This window comes from Sphaerodactylus townsendi, linkage group LG01, assembly GCF_021028975.2.
Source record: "Sphaerodactylus townsendi isolate TG3544 linkage group LG01, MPM_Stown_v2.3, whole genome shotgun sequence".
Lineage (NCBI taxonomy): Eukaryota > Metazoa > Chordata > Lepidosauria > Squamata > Sphaerodactylidae > Sphaerodactylus > Sphaerodactylus townsendi.
The window spans coordinates 7,962,231-7,983,705 of record NC_059425.1 but is presented as its reverse complement, the minus strand read 5'-3'; the positions used below and the strand labels follow the sequence as shown (position 1 = coordinate 7,983,705).

Sequence of the window (21,475 nt, the reverse complement as noted above, 5' to 3'; positions counted from 1 at the left end):
AACAGACTGGGATCCCAGGCTATGCACCAGTTCCTGCTGCCAAAATCAGGGCATAAGATTTGAAAAAGAAGGAGCCACCAGAGAAATAGATCAAAAAGCCCCAATGATATCCCAGAAATTTCAGTGCGGGAGTGGGTGGAACTGCTTCTGTGTGGGCAGGAGAAGGTGGGGAGGAGCAGAAAACCCAAATAAAGCAAAACACACACTGGTGTGCTCTCCTTTCTGTGCACAGGCAGGGAAAACATCACACTTTTCCTGCTTTTGGAAACCGCAGGGCTTCTCTGATCTGTGGCGCGGTTAGTTCTGAAGAGGGGAAACGTGCGCTACTCAGAACTTAACCTGAAGGAATGGATGTTCCATGCAGAGGAGACCACAAGTGCATAAATTACCTTTCTATCTGCAAGGCAGGAGTTCTATCATATTATTATTGTATTGTATCATATTATTATATGTATTTGATACACACACTCACTATATATCTATGATATGATACATATCATAGATATCATAGATATCATTTATGGCTTTCTTATTATTTCTTATATGTGAGTTGCCTTATGTACCATCTGCTTATTTGAACATCAACTGGTCCCCTCCCGGGGTATAATGCCGGACGTCATCTATTTAGTTAATTATGAATGGGTTATTACTGCTACTGTTTTTATTGTATTGTATTTATTGTTTTAATTGGGATTATTCGATTTGTGTCTTTTTAATTACATTGTATTGGTTGTCATGTTTGTACACCGCCCTGAGCCCTTCAGGGGTAGGGCGATTTACCAAATCGAATAAACAAACAAACAAACAAACAAAAGATGTGTGTGTGTGTGTGTGTATACACACACACACACACACACACTATAGTATATCTAACATACATATTTATATATGGTGATATATAACATATATATAGTAGATTTTATCATATGACTTTCAAATTATTTAGTATGTATTATATATATTATATATACATATTATACACACACACACCCTCTATATACACACACTATATCATATATCTCTATCTATCTATCTATCTATCTATCTATCTATCTATCTATCTATCTATCTATCTATCTATCTATCTATCTATCTATCTATCTATCTATCTATCTATCTATCGAGATAGAGATAGATAGATAGATAGATAGATAGATAGATAGATAGATAGATAGAGAGAGAGAGAGAGAGAGAGAGAGAGAGAGAGATTTATATATAGTTATATATATATATAGTTGTATATATATTTATATATAGTTATCTCCATCTTAGGAAATTCGTGGAGATTTGCGAGCAATGCCTGGGAAGGCGGAGTTTATGGACAGAGATCAGCGTAGAGCCCACCCACTGAGGCTGCCATTTTCTCCAAGGGAACTGATCTCTGCCATACGGAGATTGATTGTAATTCCGGGAGAACTCCAGTTACAGGTGGGCAACCCAAAGAAAAGGAATCATCTTTCCCATCCCCATTGCCTGGGATTCTTTTCACTGGCCAGTGCTTCTGTCGGCAAGGCATTTGCTCAGCTGGAGCGCCTTGGGCTGTCTTCAAATCACACGTGAAGTTGCTTTGACCTAAAACAGACCACTGGCCCCCGGAGGCATATCACCCAGGGGGACATACGGGGTCAGATGTCCCCGTGCTGCGGCCATTTAGTCCCGTGTGGGGGCGGAAAAGCTGAAGGAACTGGAGCAGTGGCTGCTCTCCCAAGAGAAGCTCTGTACAGCTCACACACACAAGCCTCTGGAGAGAGATGGGGGGCACAGGGCAGGCAAAAGGCAGGAGGGAGGACGCTTCGGGGGCGGAATTTCTATTCCTTTCCCCGGGCATATGCCTCTGCTGGCCCATTTAGTTCAGTACTGTCTGGCCTGAGCCCCAGAGCCTGAGCCCTGCTCCCTTATATTCAACAACAACTGAAGATTCCTGGGGTCGAACCTGAGATTTTCTGCATGCAAAGCAGATGTTCTACCTGAGCCACGGCCCTTACTCCAACTGGCAGTAGCTCCCCACGGTCTCTAGGCAGAGCTCTTTCACATCACTGACGGCCAGATTTGTTAACTGGAGGTGCCGGGAATTGAACCTGGGCGCTTCTGCATGGATCGCAGAGGCTCTTCCGCTGAGCCACAGGCCCTGCCTAGGGGGCACCGGCTTCGTTCTCTGTTTGAAGACCGTGCCCATGTTGGGGCTAACATAAGAACATAAGAACATAAGAACAAGCCAGCTGGATCAGACCAGAGTCCATCTAGTCCAGCTCTCTGCTACTCGCAGTGGCCCACCAGGTGCCTTTTGGGAGCTCACGTGCAGGATGTGAAAGCAATGGCCTTCTGCGGCTGTTGCTCCCGATCTAAGGCATTTGCAATCTGAGGTCTGCTAAGGCATTTGCAATTTGAGATCAAGGAGGATCAAGATTGGGAGCCATAGATCGACTTCTCCTCCATAAATCTGTCCAAGCCCCTTTTAAAGCTATCCAGGTTAGTGGCCATCACCACCTCCTGGCAGCATATTCCAAACACCAGTCACACGTTGCGTGAAGAAGTGTTTCCTTTGATTAGTCCTAATTCTTCCCCACAGCATTTTCAATGAATGCCCCCTGGTTCTAGTATTGTGAGAAAGAGAGAAAAATTTCTCTCTGTCAACATTTTCAACCCTTATGCATAATTTTATAGACTTCAATCATATCCCCCCTCAGATGTCTCCTCTCCAAACTAAAGAGTCCCAAATGCTGCAGCCTCTCCTCATAAGGAAGGTGCTCCAGTCCCTCAATCATCCTCTTTGCCCTTCTCTGCACTTTTTCTATCTCTTTAATATCCTTTTTGAGATGTGGCGACCAGAACTGAGCACAGTACTCCAAGTGCGGTCGCACCACTGCTTTATATAAGGGCATGACAACCTTTGCAGTTTTATTATCAATTCCTTTCCTAATGATCCCCAGCATAGAGTTTGCCTTTTTCACAGCTGCCATGCATTGAGTGGACATTCCCATGGAACCAGCAACTAAGATGCCCAAATCCCTTGGTGGTCTTCCTTGGTGGTCTCCCCTCCAACTTTGCTTAGCTTCCAACATATAAAGACCCCAGCAAGCGCTTTCAAGGCCATTGAGAAACGACAGAACCCAGGAGTTCTAGCTTCCAGCCTGGTGCTTGGATGAATATGTTTCGCTCTCTCTGAAACAGGACCGGCTGTGCATATGTTGACAGAACCCTCTGGTTTAAACCACCTGGCAGCCTGTGGAAGGATAGGGAGGTTGGATGCTCTTTGCTGGAACAAAAGCAACCCCCCCCCTCCATCCCTGGCCACTTTCCCCTGCTTGGGGGTTTCTATAAGCGGCTCTCAGCTGTCCCCCAGGGAGCCCAAATATGGGCATGGCCCTGAAGTCACTATGCAAGCATCCTCCACACCCTCAGGCTGGTGCTAGGACAATAGGTCCCTGCAGAGGGACATTTTGGGAGCCGAGGAGGTGGGACGCTCCACTGCCCTCCCCAGTGGCCCAAGAAAGGCAAAGCCCCTGAGCCAGCTGGCAGGGAGGGACACTATAAAGAGCAGAGAGGCAGAGAGAAGGTCGCCCAAAGAGCCACCGCTCTCCCGTGCCCCCACACGGACAGCTCTCCTTGGTCCAGTCTCTTGCACCCACCGCCACCATGGAGGCCATCAAGAAGAAGATGCAGATGCTCAAGCTGGACAAGGAGAACGCCCTGGACCGGGCAGAGCAGGCCGAAGCCGAGCAGAAGCAGGCGGAGGAGAGGAGCAAGCAGGTAGGGGCCTGCCGGATCAGGGCTGGCCGGATTGAGCTGGAATGCAGGGGGGAGGGGGACGGCAATCGAGGGTCCGCTACCAAGGGTCCGTTTCCTTTGGCCGGGGAACTAGTGTGGTGTAGTGGTTAAGAATAGGTGGGCTCTGATCTGGAGAACCGGGTTTGATTCCCCCACTTCTCCACATGAGCTGCACACCACACTTTAACCCGGTGAACCAGATTTGTTTCCCTACTCCTACATTCCTGCTAGGTGACCTTGGGCTCAGTACTCTCTCAGCCCCACCTCCCACACAAGTAGAGGAAGGGAAAGGAGCTTGTAAGCCACCTTGAGTCTCCTTATAGGAGAGAAAGGGGTGTATAAATCCAAACTCCTCCTCCTCCTCCTCCTCCTCCTCCTTCCTCTTCCTCTTCCTCTTCTTCTCCTTCTTCTTCTTCTTCTTCTTCTTCTTCTTCTTCTTCTTCTTCTTCTTCAGCCAGCAGGAACGTAGGAGTGCAGAAACACATCTGGTTCACCAGATAAGCCTCTGCCACTCAGGTGGAGGAGTGGGGAATCAAACCCAGTTCTCCAGATTAGAATCCACCTGCTCTTAACCACGACACCACGCTGCTTGGGTGTAGTTTGCTTTATTCTGTTTATTCTTGTGGCTATCTCATTATTGTAGAAATTTCAATAAAACTGTTTTCCTTCACCACTTGTGTTGAGGGTATTGCCTTCGAATCCCAATGAGAAAGGACACCTCTGCCCCTTGGCGAGGCAAGCAGCTACTGAGAGTCTGAGAATTCGTAACTTCCACTCTCAGCAACACAGAGATTGCATATGGGATACCAACCACATTGGGAAGGTTGGCTCTATATTCTTCCATCACAAAGGTGTGAAATATACCTTGAAACATTTCACGGATAAGAAGGACCCTGCTTAGGACTCCAGTTCCCCCGCCAAGTTCCCCACATCACACAATGCTGACGGCTCTTGTTCTCCACCTGCCGTACACTAGTGGTGTTTGCCATATTCAGTTCAATTTGTATATACTTAGGTGCCCTCAAGTCACCAATGACTCATGGCTACACCAGCAAGGGTGCCAGAAGTGGTTTGCCATGGCCTTCCTCTGCAGAGTCTACCTTGGTGGTCTCCCTTCCAAGTACCAACCCTGCTTAGCTTCCAACATATAATGACCCCAGCATGGCGAGTGAGAAGCAGGGGTGGTTTGCCATGGCCTTCCTCCACAGAGCCTTCCTTGGTGTTTTCCCCTCCTAGTCCTGATCCCGCTTAGCTTCCACATTTAACAACCTAAGGGGCTTTCAGGGCCATTGACAAGCAGAGGTGGTTTGCCACGGCCTTCCTCTGCAGAGTCTTCCTTGGTGATCAACTTTGCTTAGCTTCCGTCATATAAAGACCCCAGCAAGCGCTTTCAAGGCCATTGAGAAGCAGAGGTGGTTTGCCATGGCCTTCCTCCGCAGAGCCTTCCTTGGTGGTTTCCCCTCCAAGTAACAACCTTGCTTAGCTTCCAACATACAATGACCTCAGCATAGCGAGAGAGAAGCAGAGGTGGTTTGCCATGGCCTTCCTCTGCAGAGCCTTCCTTGGTGGTCTCCCCTCCAAGTAACAACCTTGCTTAGCTTCCAACATATAAAGACCCCAGCAAGAGCTTTCAAGGCCATTGAGAAGCAGAGGTGGTTTGCCATGGCCTTCCTCTGCAGAGCCTTCCTTGATGGTCTCCCCTCCAAGTAACAACCTTGCTTAGCTTCCAACATATAAAGACCCCAGCAAGCGCTTTCAAGGCCATTGAGAAGCAGAGGTGGTTTGCCATGGCCTTCCTCTGCAGAGCCTTCCTTGGTGGTCTCCAAGTAACAACCTTGCTTAGCTTCCAACATATAACTACCCCAGCAAGCGCTTTCAAGGCCATTGACAAGCAGAGGTGGTTTGCCACGGCCTTCCTCTGCAGAGTCTTCCTTGGTGATCTCCCCTCCAACTTTGCTTAGCTTCCAACATATAAAGACCCCAGCAAGCGCTTTCAAGGCCATTGAGAAGCAGAGGTGGTTTGCCATGGCCTTCCTCTGCAGAGCCTTCCTTGGTGGTCTCCCCTCCAAGTAACAACCTTGCTTAGATTCCAACATATAATGACCCCAGCAAGCGCTTTCAAGGCCATTGAGAAGCAGAGGTGGTTTGCCATGGCCTTCCTCCGCAGAGCCTTCCTTGGTGGTCTACCCTCCAAGTAACAACCTTGCTTAGCTTCCAACATATAACGACCCCAGCAAGTGCTTTCAAGGCCATTGAGAAGCAGAGGTGGTTTGCCATGGCCTTCCTCTGCAGAGTCTTCCTTGGTGATCTCCCCTCCAACTTTGCTTAGCTTCCAACATATAATGACCCCAGCATGGCGAGAGAGAAGCAGAGGTGGTTTGCCATGGCCTTCCTCTGCAGAGCCTTCCTTGGTGGTCTCCCTTCCAAGTACCAACCCTGCTTAGCTTCCGACATATAATGACCCCAGCATGGCGAGTGAGATGCAGGGGTGGTTTGCCATGGCTTCCTCCGCAGAGCCTTCCTTGGTGTTTTCCCCTCCTAGTCCTATTCCCGCTTAGCTTCCAACATTTAACAACCTGAGTAAGGGGCTTTCAAGGCCATTGAGAAGCAGAGGTGGTTTGCCATGGCCTTCCTCCGCAGAGCCTTCCTTGGTGGTTTCCCCTCCAAGTAACAACCTTGCTTAGCTTCCAACATACAATGACCTCAGCATAGCGAGAGAGAAGCAGAGGTGGTTTGCCATGGCCTTCCTCTGCAGAGCCTTCCTTGGTGGTCTCCCCTCCAAGTAACAACCTTGCTTAGCTTCCAACATATAAAGACCCCAGCAAGAGCTTTCAAGGCCATTGAGAAGCAGAGGTGGTTTGCCATGGCCTTCCTCTGTAGAGCCTTCCTTGATGGTCTCCCCTCCAAGTAACAACCTTGCTTAGCTTCCAACATATAAAGACCCCAGCAAGCGCTTTCAAGGCCATTGAGAAGCAGAGGTGGTTTGCCATGGCCTTCCTCTGCAGAGCCTTCCTTGGTGGTCTCCAAGTAACAGCAGCTTAGCTTCCAACGCCTTCTCTTCTGGCAAAGCGCTTTCAAGGCCATTGAAAAGCAGAGGTGGTTTGCCATGGCCTTCCTCCACAGAGCCTTCCTTGGTGGTTTCCCCTCCAAGTAACAACCTTGCTTAGCTTCCAACATATAACGACCCCAGCAAGCGCTTTCAAGGCCATTGAGAAGCAGAGGTGGTTTGCCATGGCCTTCCTCTGCAGAGCCTTCCTTGGTGGTCTCCCCTCCAAGTAACAACCTTGCTTAGCTTCCAACATATAATGACCCCAGCAAGCGCTTTCAAGGCCATTGAGAAGCAGAGGTGGTTTGCCATGGCCTTCCTCCGCAGAGCCTTCCTTGGTGGTCTACCCTCCAAGTAACAACCTTGCTTAGCTTCCAATATATAACAACACCAGCAAGTGCTTTCAAGGCCATTGAGAAGCAGAGGTGGTTTGCCATGGCCTTCCTCCGCAGAGCCTTCCTTGGTGGTCTCCCTTTCAAGTAATAACCCTGCTTAGCTTCCACCATATAATGACCCCAGCAAGGGGCTTTCAAGGTCACTGAGAAGCAGAGGTGGTTTGCCATGGCCTTCCTTTGCAAAGTCTTCCTTGGTGGTCTCCCCTCGAAGAAACAACCCCGCTTAGCTTCCAGGATCTGACAAGACTGGGCGACCCCGTGCACCCTTCCCTCCCACTCTCCATTAACCACCCAAGTCAAAAGCCCGTTTGTTCTTTTGGTGAAAGAGAAATGGAATTTTTTTATAGAAGCAACTGTTCAAAATGAATTTCAGAAGCTGCAGGGCTATGTGCAGGCGTGTGCCATGCACAACGGAGCATGTACCAAGGAGACATTTCCATCTCTGCCCCACTCCTCCACCTGAGTGATGGAGGCTTATCTGGTGGACCAGATGTGTTTCTGCACTCCTACATTCTTGCTGGGTGACCTTGGACTAGTCACAGATCTCTCTGAACTCTCTCAGCCCCACCCACCTCACAGGATGTTTGTTGTGGGGCGGGGGGGGGGAGGAGCTTGTAAGTCACCTTGAGTCTCCTTACAGGAAAGAAAGCTGGGGTGTAAATCCAAACTCTCCTCCTCCTCCTCCTCCTCCTTCTCCTCCTCCTTCTTCTAGTGCCCCCTGCACCACATATGAGAACACCCCTCTTTCTTAGAATCAGGTTTACTACAAATTCAAAATAACTTCTAACACTGTAAACACACATATGTCTCTCACAAATAAAACCTGCTCTAGTAAAAGCAAGCCACTTTATCGAGCTGCTTTAGCCATAGGAAAGGGTATGTTTGCATCTCTCTCGGCACCTTCCATACGTGCAGAATAATGCATTTTCAATCCACTTCTCAATGCACTTTGCAACTAGATTTTACTGTGCGGAACGGCACAATCCAGTTGCAAACAATCTCAAAAGTGGATTGAAAGCACATTATTCTGCATGCGTGGAAGGGGCCCTTGTTATGTCTTCAAAGTTTTAATGGGGCGGATGTGCTCCGTGCAGGAATATCTGTTTCCCAACATCAGGCTGCAAGGAACTAAAAAGAGACCTTAGATCTGTCCCTTCGGTAACTTTGAGCCTTTTCTTCTCAGTGGAGACCCCAAATAGCTTATACTGTCCTCTCCTCTATTTTATGTTTTATTGGCATTTACATGTTTTCTTTGCTTTGCAACCTATCTTGCACTGAAGCCCTGGATGACTAAATATGATGTTGGGAAGGTGACAAAGTACATCTTAACCCCCCCCCCCCCACACACACACACACACGCAGTGAGGAGAGTGCTGCTACTTTTCCTTTAAAACTCACCAGTCACCTGGGCCCCGCCCGCACATGCAGAATAATGCACTTTCAATCCACTTTAGTGCATTTGGCAGCTGGATTTTTCTGTGCGTAAGAGCAACATCCTCTTGCAAACCACTGTGAAAGTGGATTGAATGTGCATTATTCTGCATGTGTGGAAGGGGCCTGGATGGAAGGACAAGAGCTTTTCCCCCGCCAGCGGGCCCAGGAATCCCCGGACTGCCCCAACAGCCCCAAAACGCCCCCCTTGAGGTTTTCACTGCCCGGGGGGGGGGGGAGGGGGTGTCCCTTCAGTAGTGGCAAACCTTTGGCACTGCAGATGTTATGGACTACAATTCCCATCAGCCCCTGCAAGTATGGCCAATTAACCATGCTGGCAGGGGCTGATGGGAATTGTAATCCATAACATCTGGAGTGCCAAAGGTTCGCCACCACGGCCTAAGTTATGGCCTCCAGCACTAGACCCTTTGGGTCCCCCAAAGGCATGGCTAGGCTTAGATTAAACTGCCAAACTCCCCTCCTTCCTGGGTGGGTATTTGAGAAGAGGCAGGGGTGGCGGGCTGGGAGAGAGAATCTGCCTGCTGCCGGGTCTGCTCTGGTTTCACATTCCTCAAGGCTGACAAAGTCACAGCAAACAAAAGAGGGAAAGGCCACTGCAGCCTGCTCGGGATGACTCCAGGGTGACCAAACAGCTGACAATAGGACAGGAAGGGGCATGCGAGGTCCTTTGTCCTGTATTTCCAGACAGGGCCGTATTATTTTGACCAAGGAATTCCAGAACTCAGGTCAGCTCTTCCTGAACTGGATGAAGGTTTAAAACAGGGAAATTCTCCCTTTTCACCCTGACAAATGTTCAGGCAGCTTACAAATTGCACAGTTGAAGGCTGGAAACAGCTGGCTGTTGTGGATTTTCCAGGCTGTGTGGCCGTAGGCTGATAGCTTTTGCTCCTAGTTTCACCTGCATCTAGAGGACCTTCTCCAGATCTGCAAAGACCGGAGGCGGCGGACTCCACAACCCCAGGATGAAATCAAGCTATTGAGAATCGGTATACTGAGGGAGACACGTTCGCAGGGGCGTAACGAGGCAGCCCTGGGCAAACTGTAGCCCTGGGCAAAACCTGAGTTGGATCCCCCCCCCCCCCCCCCCCCGCCATGGGCGGCCACTCCTCTACAACCAAATTTATTTTGCACCAGGACATTGGTGCCTGCAGGGGGCACAGTTTTTAGGCTAGCGGCACCACATTTTCAGCGTATCATCAGGAGACTGTCCTTATGTTCCCCCCCCAAGTTTGGTGAGGTTTGGTTCAAGGAGTCCAAAGTTATGGACTCCCAAAGGGGGTGCCCCATCCCCCATTGTTTCCAATGGGAGCTAATAGGAGATGGGGGCTACAGTTTTGAGGGTCCATAACTTTGGCCCCCCAGAACCAAACCTCACCAAACCTGGGGGGTAGCATGAGGACAGTCTCCTGATGATACGCTGAAAATTTGGTGCCACTAGCCTAAAAACTGCGCCCCCTGCAGGCCAAAAATGGAAAACCACTAAAAATACCCCAAAACAAACTCAGCATTTTGATGCCCCCACAAGGTGATGCCCTGGGCAGCTGCCCACCTTGCCCAATGGGCATTACGCCAGTTCGAAAATGCATTCAGATGCGTGGTGCGATTCTATACAGGATTCTCATTCCTAATATACCCTGTTTCCCTGAATATAAGACATCCCCGGAAAATAAGACGTAGTAGAGGTTTTGCTGAAGTGCGAAATATAAGGCATCCCCCAAAAGTAAGACGCAGCAAAGTTTTTGTTTGGAAGCATGCCTGACGAACAGAATACAGAAATATAAGACATCCCCTGAAAATAAGACATAGCGCATCTTTGGGAGCAACAATTAATATAAGACACTGTCTTATATTCGGGGAAACACGGTACCATCTGCGTATGGATCATAGATACAGGAAATACCAGCTTTTTGGGGAAGTTCCGTATGGGAATCACATGAAATTGAAAATATATAATTCCTGGATATTGTTATACTTGAAGTCTCATATGGACTTTTGTTAGACATATGACAATCAATGGGACAATAACAACAACCATTTTTGGAAAATATTAACCTGTTGGCCTATGTATAAGCAAGTTATGAAATTTGTACATGGATAATGTTCTATTGACACTGGCACTTTATATTTATTTGAATTGCACTTTATAATTCATGAATTTGTGAATAGAATAGTGTTAGACATGGGATAATTGATTCATTATAATGAATACATATAAAATATTGAAATAATAACTTCGTACAAATTGATGTTTGAATTGTTCATTATAATTGAGTTCCGCAGGGCCTGTAAGACCGAACTGTTCCACCAGGCCTTTGGGGAGTCTAGCCGTTGATAGCCCCCCCCCCTTCCTCCCTCTCCTCCTTCCTCCTCTGCTGCAATAACATCATGTGGCCCTACCGCCCTCCCTCCGATGTATGGTTTTAGAGGGAATTGATAGTAGGCGCCACCTTAGTTGATCTTAGTTAATAGTTGATATTAATATTAATATTGTATTAAATTATAAGCTGTATTTTTAATGGGTAGGGTTTATTTTTATTAGAGCCATCGTAATTTATGTATATTTATTGTATTTTAATCTGATTGTGCTCTATTTACATGTTGTACACCGCCCTGAGCCCTTCGGGGGAGGGCGGTTTATAAACCCAATAATAATAATAATAATAATAATAATAATAATAATAATAATAATAATAATAATAATAATAATAATAATAATAATAATAATAATAATAATAATAATAATTGCATGTACATGTAAGTCCAGGTTAGTGTGCCAATTTGGATTGCTGTCCTCTGTCATTTTCAGAGGCATATCATGGTAGGATGTAAGATGTGTTTCCCCTTGGCACGGAGAGAAAGACATCTCACCATGACATTCCTCTGAAGATGCCAGCTAGACACTTTATCTAGTCTAATGTATCCTCCTCAACCTTTTATCATGTTACAACGTGAATAAATGGCCCCGGTAGTAACACTCAAAACCCGCTGGAGGGGATCAGGCCAAGCAGATGTCCAAACACGCTTTTATCGGGCTGCATGGATGTCCAAACATGTTGCAGCTCTCTGGACTCGGACAGGGTTGCACAAAGTAAAAGGAAGATAAAATGCAAAGGAGCAAAGCCAGATAAAACCCAGACGCAAAGGACTAAGCTTTTACATGTCCAGGTGAGATTGCGAAAAGGAGCGCCTGAGGCATTTTCACATTACAGCCGGTTTTGCCCAAAGGCAGCGAGCGAGACAGAAATTCATGTTTAAAGCTATTAATGTTGCAATGGGAGGGAAGGCAAGGTAGTAGCGGGTTTAAATATAAGGACTTAGGAGGATCTCACTGGCTCATTCCGCACATGCAGAATAATGCACTTTCAAACTGCTTTCAGTGCTCTTTGAAGCTGCGCAGACTAGCAAAATCCACTTGCAAACAGTTGTGAAAGTGGTTTGAAAACACATTATTTTGCGTGTGCAGAAGGGGCCACAGAGCGTTATCTTGTGAAGTCAGTTGGATCAATGAGCTCAGAGGGGACAGAGGCCCCGGATCAGGCCTCATCACTGATAGGGCTTTTTGAAACTGGCTTTCTTGGATTAGCATTAGATCTCTTCCTAGAATTGCCAGATAAGCACAAAAGATCCACCCCGGCCCTGGTCGTGTGCTTTGAAAAGACCGTGAGTCTCATGCCCAAGTTACCAACTCCGGGCTGGGAAATTCCTGGAGATTTTTTGAAGGAAGTATGTGGAAGAGGGAGTTTGGAGAGGGATAGGACGTCAGCGAGGTATAATGCCAAGGTGTCCACACTGCAAAGCTGATGTTTTCTTCAGTGGGAAAGATCCCTTTCACCTGGAGATCAGTTGTAATCCAGGCCTACACAGTAGTAGAAGAAGAAGAGTTTGGATTTATATCCCCCCTTTCTCTCCTGCAGGAGACTCAAAGGGGCTTACAATCTCCTTGCCCTTCCCCCTTCACAACAAACACCCTGTGAGGTAGGTGGGGCTGAGAGAGCTCCGAGAAGCTGTGACTAGCCCAAGGTCACCCAGCTGGCGTGTGTGGGAGTGCACAGGCTAATCTGAATTCCCCAGATAAGCCTCCACAGCTCAGGAGGCAGAGCTGGGAATCAAACCCGGTTCCTCCAGATTAGATACACGAGCTCTTAACCTCCTACGCCACTGTGCCAGATACAGCCTCAATCTCCAAGTAGAACCTGGAGATATCCTGGAATTACAGCCGATCTCCAGACGGCAGACATAAATTCTCTTGGAGAAAATGGCTCCTTTGGAGGGTGGATTTTTTTAGATCATGACCCAGGTCCCCTCCCTCACCTGGTCCCACCCCCTTCAAATCTCCAGGCATTTCCCAACCCAGGGCAGGTAACCCAATCAGATGAAGATTAGAGTCGTGGGTTTAGAATCCCATAGCCCAGTGGTGGCGAACCTTTTTGAGACCGAGTGCCCAAATTGTAGCCCAAACCCCACTTATTTATCGCAAAGTGCCAACCCAGCAATTTAACCTGAATGCTGAGGTTTTCGTTTATAAAAAAAACGGTTGGCTTCCTCTTCCTCTGCCCCACCCGCTCGAGCAGGGGCCAGCCTGCTCTAGCCTCCAGCAAGCCCCGCGTGTACCACTCTGTGCCTCTCTAGCATCTCTGCCTCCTCTTTGCCCCCCCCCCCCTCGGGCAGCAGCCACCCGGAGCACAGGCACCAGGCCCGCCAGCCAAGTCCTCCCTGCTCTCCAAAGTGCGCACACGTTGTGCTCAGTGGCCCAGGCCAGCCTAGATGTGTGTGTGTGGGGTGGTGGTGGTGATTTTCTGCCCCCCACATGACGAACTCTGTGTGCGCGTGCCCACAGAGAGGGCTCCGATTGCCACCTCTGGCACCCGTGCCATAGGTTCGCCATCACTGCCATAGCCCTACTGGCCAATGTAGACCACTGGCCAGCTCAAACTACGGACACATGGCCAAATTTACCAAAAATGCAAGCAATTCACAATGCATCCTTGTGCAGAAAATCAATCCACACATGCAGAATAATGCACTTTCAATCCACTTTCAATCCACTTTGCAGCTGGATTTTGCTGAGCGGAAGAGCAACATCCACTTGCAAATCATTGAGAAAGTGGATTGAAAGCGCGTTGTTCTGGGCGTGCGGAAGGGGCCCCTGAGTCTTCAAAAATATTTCTTGCAGCGACGGGGCAAGAGGCCCTGCGGAAAACGATGTGGGCAAAACAGAAGAAGAGAATAGGTGAGAACTGGTCTCATTGCCAACAGAAATGCTGCTTATTTATTTATTTATTTATTCCATTTGTAGACCGCCCTCCCCCAGAGGGCTCAGGGCGGTGTACATTCATTCATTCATTCATTCATTCATTCATTCATTCATTCATTCATTCATCAATCAATATCAAATATAAATAATAGCAGTAAAACAATCTAATAACAATTTAAAATTCATAGAATTTAAACAACAATTTAAAATTCACAATTCCAACCCCATTCCCGCCCAAGGGAGACCTAGGTGGTATGAGGGTCTGATGGTCAACCCGGCTGGCCAAAAGGCTGGTGGAACAGGTCTGTTTTGCAGGCCCTGTGGAAACTCTGTAGGTCCCACAGGGCCGTGGTATCCTTAGGGAGCCTGTTCTACTAGGTAGGGATCAGGGCAGTAAACGCCCTGGCCCTTGTTGAGGCCAGCCGGATCTTTTTTGGGCCGGGGATTTCCAGTAGGCACTCCTCCGTAGAGCGGAGGGCCCTAGTAGGGCAGTATGGGGAGATGCGATCCCTCAGATATGTAGGCCCAATGCCGCTGATGGCCTTAAAGGTCAAAACCAGCACTTTGAAGATGGCCCGGAACTCAATGGACAGCCAGTGTAGATGGTATAGGACCGGAGTAATCCAGTCCCAACTAGCTGTTCCTGTAAGTAGTCTGGCTGCCGCATGTTGAACGAGTTTCAATTTCCAGATCACCGACAGAGGCAGGCCAGCGTAGAACGCGTTACAATAGTCCAATCTAGAGGTGTTCCGCTAGTAGAATGACACTATTAGATTTCACACCATAAAAATCAGGATAGAGTCCAAAAAGGAAGTCACATTGGTTGGCTGCAACAAAAATAAACCCTCCTTCCGGAACAGAGGTCTCCAATCTTTTGACACTGTGGGCACCCCTGGAATTCTGAAACTGTGTGATGGGTACCACCCCAAAATAGTCACCATAGGAGGCTGAGCCAGACATGCTCAAAGAGGAATCCTACATACAGCAGCCAAGAGTTGTAATAAATAAAAATACTGGAGTAAAGCAGTGACGAAGGGAGGGGAAACTGTGCCCGGGACATGAACTGCCCGTGCGCCCCTTCCCACACCCGACATGTCCCACCCTGCCCCCAACACACACGCTCCCCCGACACGTGACTACAATGGCGGCGCCTGGGGCGAGCCGCCCCAGATGTCCCCAGTGCAGCTCCACCTCTGGTGAAAAGGGAGGGAATGAAATCTCAACGCTATGGCCCCTTCCGCACCTGCAGAACAATGCACTTTCAATCCTCTTTCACAATTGTTTGCAAGTGGATTTTGCAGCTCTACACAGTAAAATCCAGCTTCAAAGTGCATTGAAAGTGGATTGAAAGTGCGTTATTCTGCTTACGCGGAAGGGGCCGGTGATGGAAGCTGCCCTCAAAATTTTAATTTTAATCAGGTTGTCAGATCTTCAGTGGTCAATCAGAAGCTCTTCAGGGCAGGAACCTCACCCACTTTCTAAAGACATTTGGCGGACGCCAGGTTGGGGACCCCTCCTGTTCAAGACGATTTATTATGCCATTTGTTTCTAAGAGGCAGAGCCTGCTTCATGAGATACATGACATTTTTTTAAATAAATGCTTTATTTATTCATATACTTAATACACATTGCTTATTACAGCTGTAACATTCTGTTGCTAACATAGTTCATCAAACATAGAATCTTCTATATATTTCAATCCTTGCTTTGAGGAGATTTATACATAAAAGAAAACTTCCAACTATGATTTATATTTCTTAAAGATTCTATCTCCTATATTAGTTTCATAAAGTACATATATTTACACCAATTTAATACTATTTACTACATAAAAAGAGAAATCTAACATATATCTTACTCACTGACCTGTGGAGCTTATCTTTAACATTATAGTCTGTTTCATATTTTTTTCTAATATTTTCCCTCTTTGTAAGTAATTGATCTTGTCTTTATCCTTCAATTACACACAAGTAGATTAAAAAAAAAAGAAAAGAAGAATTTCCATTGGAGAGGTAGAGTCTATACAGGAAGGAAACGTTGGTGGTTCAATAGGAGAGAGAAATATACCCCACCTACAAACAGATGAAATAGGGGTTGTTATTACAAAGATAGGACAGAGGTTTTCCTATAAAAGAGGAATGGGTGTACAATGCACAGCACAAATGTAAATGGTTTTGGGATACGATTTTAAAGGAATTGCAAAAGATTTTGAAAATAACAACTGAGAAAAAAACCTGAGGCGTACTTGTTGGGGTTGATGGGGGAGGATATCCCAGAACAATACAGAACACTTTTAATGAACATGACAACTGAGGCGAGGATTTTATATGCATACAAATGGAGGGACAACAAAATTCCAACAAAACAAGACTGGATTTTAAAAGTAACGGGCTATGCAGAGATGGCACAGTTGAAAATGTTTAAAAGAGACAAGAGTATGGACAGTTTCCTTAAAGACTGGAAACCCTTTGCGGACTCCCTACGGAAAACATATACGAATAGAGAAATAATGGCAGGATTTGAGTTCTAAATGAAAACAGGGGATGGACTAAAATAGTTTTACAAGGACTAAAAGTACAGGAAATGTTGATACCAGTAACCAATTACAAGCACAAAACTAACTTTGATCTCAGATCCATAATGAGATAACTGGAAGTCACCATATATGTATGTTGAAATGTGTTCTTTTTTTAAAAAAATTATGATTATTATAGTGGGGGGGGGGGAAGAGATTATATTTGGATTTTTTTCTTTTCTTTCCTTTTCTGAATGTGTGGTTTATATGTGTAAATAAATACAAATCTTTAAAAAAAATGTAAATGGGATCCAGTAAATGGGTGTGGCCCTGTCCCTACTGCTGAATTAACAAATTGGGATGAATAGGAAATAGTGTACATAGGAACCAATAGGGAGGAACAATTGCTTTATCTAGTGAACTACAATTCCTAGTCCCTTCCGCACATGCAGAATAATGCACTTTCAATCCACTTTCAATGCACTCTGGAGCTGTGCGGAATAGCAAAATCCACTTGCAAACAATTGTAAAAGTGGATTGGAAGTGCATTATTCTGCATGTGCGGAAGGGGCCTACTGAGTCCAGCTCTGATAGCATCAAATCTTCCTGTGAATTCCAACTCAACAGTTTCTTGCTGGCAACACCCTTGGGAATTGGTAGGATAATAAAGGAGGATCTAAATGTTGGGATGCATCCAAGGAGCGTGCCGAAAGAAAACGAACAGGTTTTCTATGCTGTGTCCATGCAATGACCCTCCTTTTCTCTCCTGTTCATTCTGCAGCTGGAAGATGAACTGGCCGCCATGCAGAAGAAGCTGAAGGGGACGGAGGATGAGCTGGATAAATACTCCGAGGCTCTCAAAGACGCACAGGAGAAGCTCGAGGTGGCGGAGAAGAAGGCGGCAGATGTATGTATCCGGGGGGAGGGGAGTTGAGCTGACACCTCCAGCTGATGTGCTTGAGATGATTCGCTCATTAATTTTTTAGGAAGAAACGCTGCTGTGAGCTGATTTGCTTCCTAAAGTTTCACGGGGCAACACGCAGAGACGTCTCTAGGAAAAATGTAGCCCGGTGGAAAATCTTGAGTTTCCAGGCCTCTCCCCCCACCCCACCCCACCCCCGTATTGGTGGCCGCCCTCCCCCACCATGTCCAAACAACGTTTTTTTGCACCAGGTCATCTAAAGTCACCATCACATTATGGACCTGGAGGTGGGGGGTGGGGAGCGATTTTCCACCCCCCTACGTGACTAAATGGCCACAGCCCGGCGACATTTGACCCCAAATGCCCCCCTGGGCAGTACGCCCCTGGCAAAATGGCATAGGACAGGGATCTCCAACGTTTTCAAGCCTGCAGGCACCTTTGACTACAAAGACAACATGGCTGCCATGGGAGGTTGGGGTATAACCACAAAATGGCCGCCACAGGAGTTAGAACCAACTTTCCTCCCTTTAAACAAATTAGCAAGCAGACAATCTCCCTCTGCTACCAAGGGCAGTATGAATAGTCAAACGATATTAGCTCAAATATTAATCAGGAGCGTGACTCTTCAGTATTTGAGGCATGAGCTTTGAAAAGGCGCATAGCCTTTAAAAAATATTCTCTTGCATACACACAACTTCTCTTCAGTCACACAGTGAAGATCGTTGTGCTTTTGTGGCGGCTGCTGTTGAAGGCACTTTTAAAATATCTGCACAGTAGGGTTGCCATTCTCCAGATGGGGGCGGGAGATCTCCTGGATTTACAGCTGATCTTCAGACTACCTAGATGTCTGGTTTGGAAGGTGGACCGTATGGCTTTGTACCCTATTGAGGTCCCTCAATAGGGTCCCTCCCTTTCCAAAACCCCACCTTCCAGCCCTGAAATCTCCAGGTATTTCTGAACCCGGAGTTAAACAATCAGAATGCCTGCTGAGTAAAAGCTCCACCTGTCCCTGCCCCCTTTCTAAAAACAGGTAGCAGGTGCCAGAAGAGGTGTTGCTGGATCCCATATTGGGGATCCCAGTGTAGGGCAAGCAATTCTGTCATCATGGTCTCTAGAACTCCTACACTGTTTCTCTGCCCTTCTCTCTTCCTTCTATCAAACTTGAACCAGTGAACCAGATTAGCTTGTGCACTCCAACACGTGCCAGTGTTACCGCTGCTTCAGGAAAATATTTTGTTTATTTTCCTGGTGACAGCCTCCTTTCAACTTCAAAAGAGGCTGACCTGTGGGAGCTAGCGTCCACACAGTTCTTCTGAGCTCTCTCAGCCCCACCTACTTCACAGGGTGTTTGTGGGGGGGGGGGGAGAGGAGGGGAAAGGAGATTGTCAGCCCCTTTGAGTCTCCTATAGCAGAGAAAGGGGGAGGGTATAAATCCAACTCTTCTTCTTTGTCTCATGTCAGCCAAAGGCATTCTACAGAGGCATAGGAAGGGGAAATGGGGCCCGGGGCAACACCTCTTCCGGGCACCCCCCTGCGCTCCACTTAACTTAGTTGTTGTCGATCTCGGGCAGCTTGGTGGGGTGGGGCCGAGGGGCGCCCTGCAACGGCCCTGCCAGGCTGCTCCTTTAGCCAGCAGAGCCTCCACAGGGGCGTCCATCGGCCCGGCTGAAGGGCCAGCCTGGCGGGGCCAGGCCAAGGGGGGAAGGAGGAGGGGTGGGGGGGAGGTGATTTTCCGCCCCCCACGTGATTGGATGGCGACAAATGCCCCAGGTGGCCCCGTTGAAGCTCTGCCTCTGGCATTCTATAAGGACTGAAAACCAGCATGGTGTAGTGGTTAAAAGCAATGGACTTGAATCTGGAGAACCGAATTTGATTCCACACTCATCCGCATAAGCAGACTCATACCAGGGGAACTGGATTTTGTTTCCTGACTCCTACACATGAAGCCTGCTGGGTGATCCTGGGCCAGTGCCAGTTCTTCGGACCTCTCTCAGCCCCACCTGCCTCACAAGGTGTCTGATGTGGGGAGAGGAAGGGAAGGAGTTTGTAAGCCACCTTGAGCCTCCTTACAGGAGAGCAAGGTGGTGTATAAATCCAAACTCTTCTTCTTCTTGGAAGGTTCCTTGGAAGGTTATCAGGAATTGTTTCGGGTTGCTAGGTCTTACACTGTGCCCTAAGATTTGGGGGCATATTCTTGGGGACTGTGACAGGGCCAAAATTAAAAATGTAGTTCAACCGAGTGAAAGCTTTTTGTCTAATCCTTGGGCATGCTAACCCAGTCCTTTTGCATGCCAGGAGTTGTTAACAGAGGGGAACCTGGAACAATGGAACCTACGGTATGATATCGAAAAGCCAACTCTACCACCTCAGCACTCCGCCATTTTGCTAATTCAGCAACTTTCATTTATCCCAGGTTCAGCCCAGGGGCAAAGTGAGGGGAAACTGCACCTGGGGCATGCCTGCATCCTGCGTCCCTGCCATGCCCCAACCCATCCCCACCTCAGAACGCCCCCGGAACACCCCCACACTAGTGCGTGCCCAGTGGTGGGATCCAAAAATGTTAGTAACAGGTTTCCATGGTGGTGGGATTCAAACTGTGGCGTAGTGCCAATGGGGCTGGGCGGGGCATGATGGGGTCGTGACCAGACATTCCTGGGGCGGGGCATTCCTGGGCGGGGCTGTGGCAAGGATGCAGCCGCTGCGCCGGTCCTTGGGTGGGAAACGAATGCGCGCAGGTGCAGGCTGCCATGCACGCCGGTGCACCTCCTGCTAGACTGCTTCAAGTTCTGCATGCTACTGCTGAGAGGAGGGGCGTAACTAAGGCAAAAATCACGTGGCAAAATCACCAATTAGTAACCCCCTCTCGGCACACACAAATAATTAGTAAGCTACTCTCGGGAGCCTGTGAGAACCTGCTGGATCCCACCTCTGTGCGCGCCTGGTGCATCGCGCACCACCCTGCGCCCTTGGCGCTACACCACTGGTTCAGCCAAATATAATGGGTCAGAAGCGTTTTGGGGGGTGTTCTGTGGGAACCTCTCCCCCATAACGCTTTTTTCACACCCCTGAACCCATTCTTTTTGGACTGTGCGGAATCGCTCTTTGTTAACATGTGTAAACCAATAATTGCCAACTGTGCCATTACATCCCTCAGATTAACATCTCTTCTATCCTGACTCCAAGGATATTACTACACTCGCCTGCTTTATCCTCAGAACAATCCTGTGAGGTAAATAGCTTTGCCAGGACTATCTCAGCAAATGCTGGAAGCTTTCAAGAGGAGCGCCGGGGAGGGGAGGATGTCACTCTAGGAATCCTGCACAACCTCTATGGTAAATGTCATAAAGGCAGGGGTCATTTGATTGAACGGAGGCCATTTTATGGTCATTTTCTTTTCTTCCTGGTTCTCAGTTTCTCAAGGGCAATGACTGACACCAGCAAATGGGAAACCAAAAGTGGATCAGAGAGAGAATGACAAACCCACAGTCCCACAGTCCGCTTCCCTGGGCTTCAATAAAGAGGCTACTGCTGCTGAATTTATAACAGCGTGCGCCCCATGTTTCTTTCTGGATCCTTTGTCCCCCCACTGCAACTAGTCTAAAGATCAGTCCTGACCCAGATGCCTCTGGCTAGCCCAGTGATGGCGAACCTTTTCAAGACCGAGTGCCCAAATTCCAACCCAAAACCCACTTATTTATCGCAAAGTGCCAACACGGCCATTTAACCTGACTACTGAGGTTTTAGTTTAGGAAAAAACGGTTGACTCAGAGGTGTGCGTTACTCAAGAGTAAGTTTGGTGGTAGTCGTTGGCTTTGCTTTGAAGCAACCATGCAACTCTTCGAACGGGTGAATCACGACCCTAGGAGGGTTTACTCAGAAGTAAGCCCCATTGCCAGCAACCGAGCTTACTCCCAGGTAAAGGATTGCGCTTTAGTTCTTCACATGAAAATCAGTGGGGCTTAACAGGGTTACCTACACTGCTTCCCCCAAACTAGGTCTTATTAAATGCTAATAATCGAGCCCAGCGGTTCCAGGCCAGCCTAGATGTGTGAGTGGGGGTGGGGGGGGCACTGTTTTGCGTGTGCCCACAGAGAGGGTTCTGAGTGCCACCTCTGGCACCCGT

At 47.9% G+C, this 21,475-nt stretch overlaps 1 protein-coding gene across 2 annotated transcripts in view; it reads left to right on the top strand.

Annotated features, from left to right (window-relative positions):
- Positions 1 to 3,552: 3,552 nt before the first annotated feature.
- TPM3 (tropomyosin 3) overlaps positions 3,553 to 21,475 on the top strand; it is a 94,447-nt gene continuing 76,524 nt past the window's right edge. The window contains exons 1-2 of one of the 2 annotated variants that reach the window (XM_048510399.1): positions 3,553 to 3,750; positions 17,212 to 17,337. In XM_048510399.1, coding sequence (XP_048366356.1) covers positions 3,637 to 3,750; positions 17,212 to 17,337 — 240 coding nt within the window. In that variant the 5' untranslated portion in view covers positions 3,553 to 3,636. The remainder of the gene's footprint in view (positions 3,751 to 17,211; positions 17,338 to 21,475) is intronic. The other variant, XM_048510391.1, reaches the window with a different exon arrangement.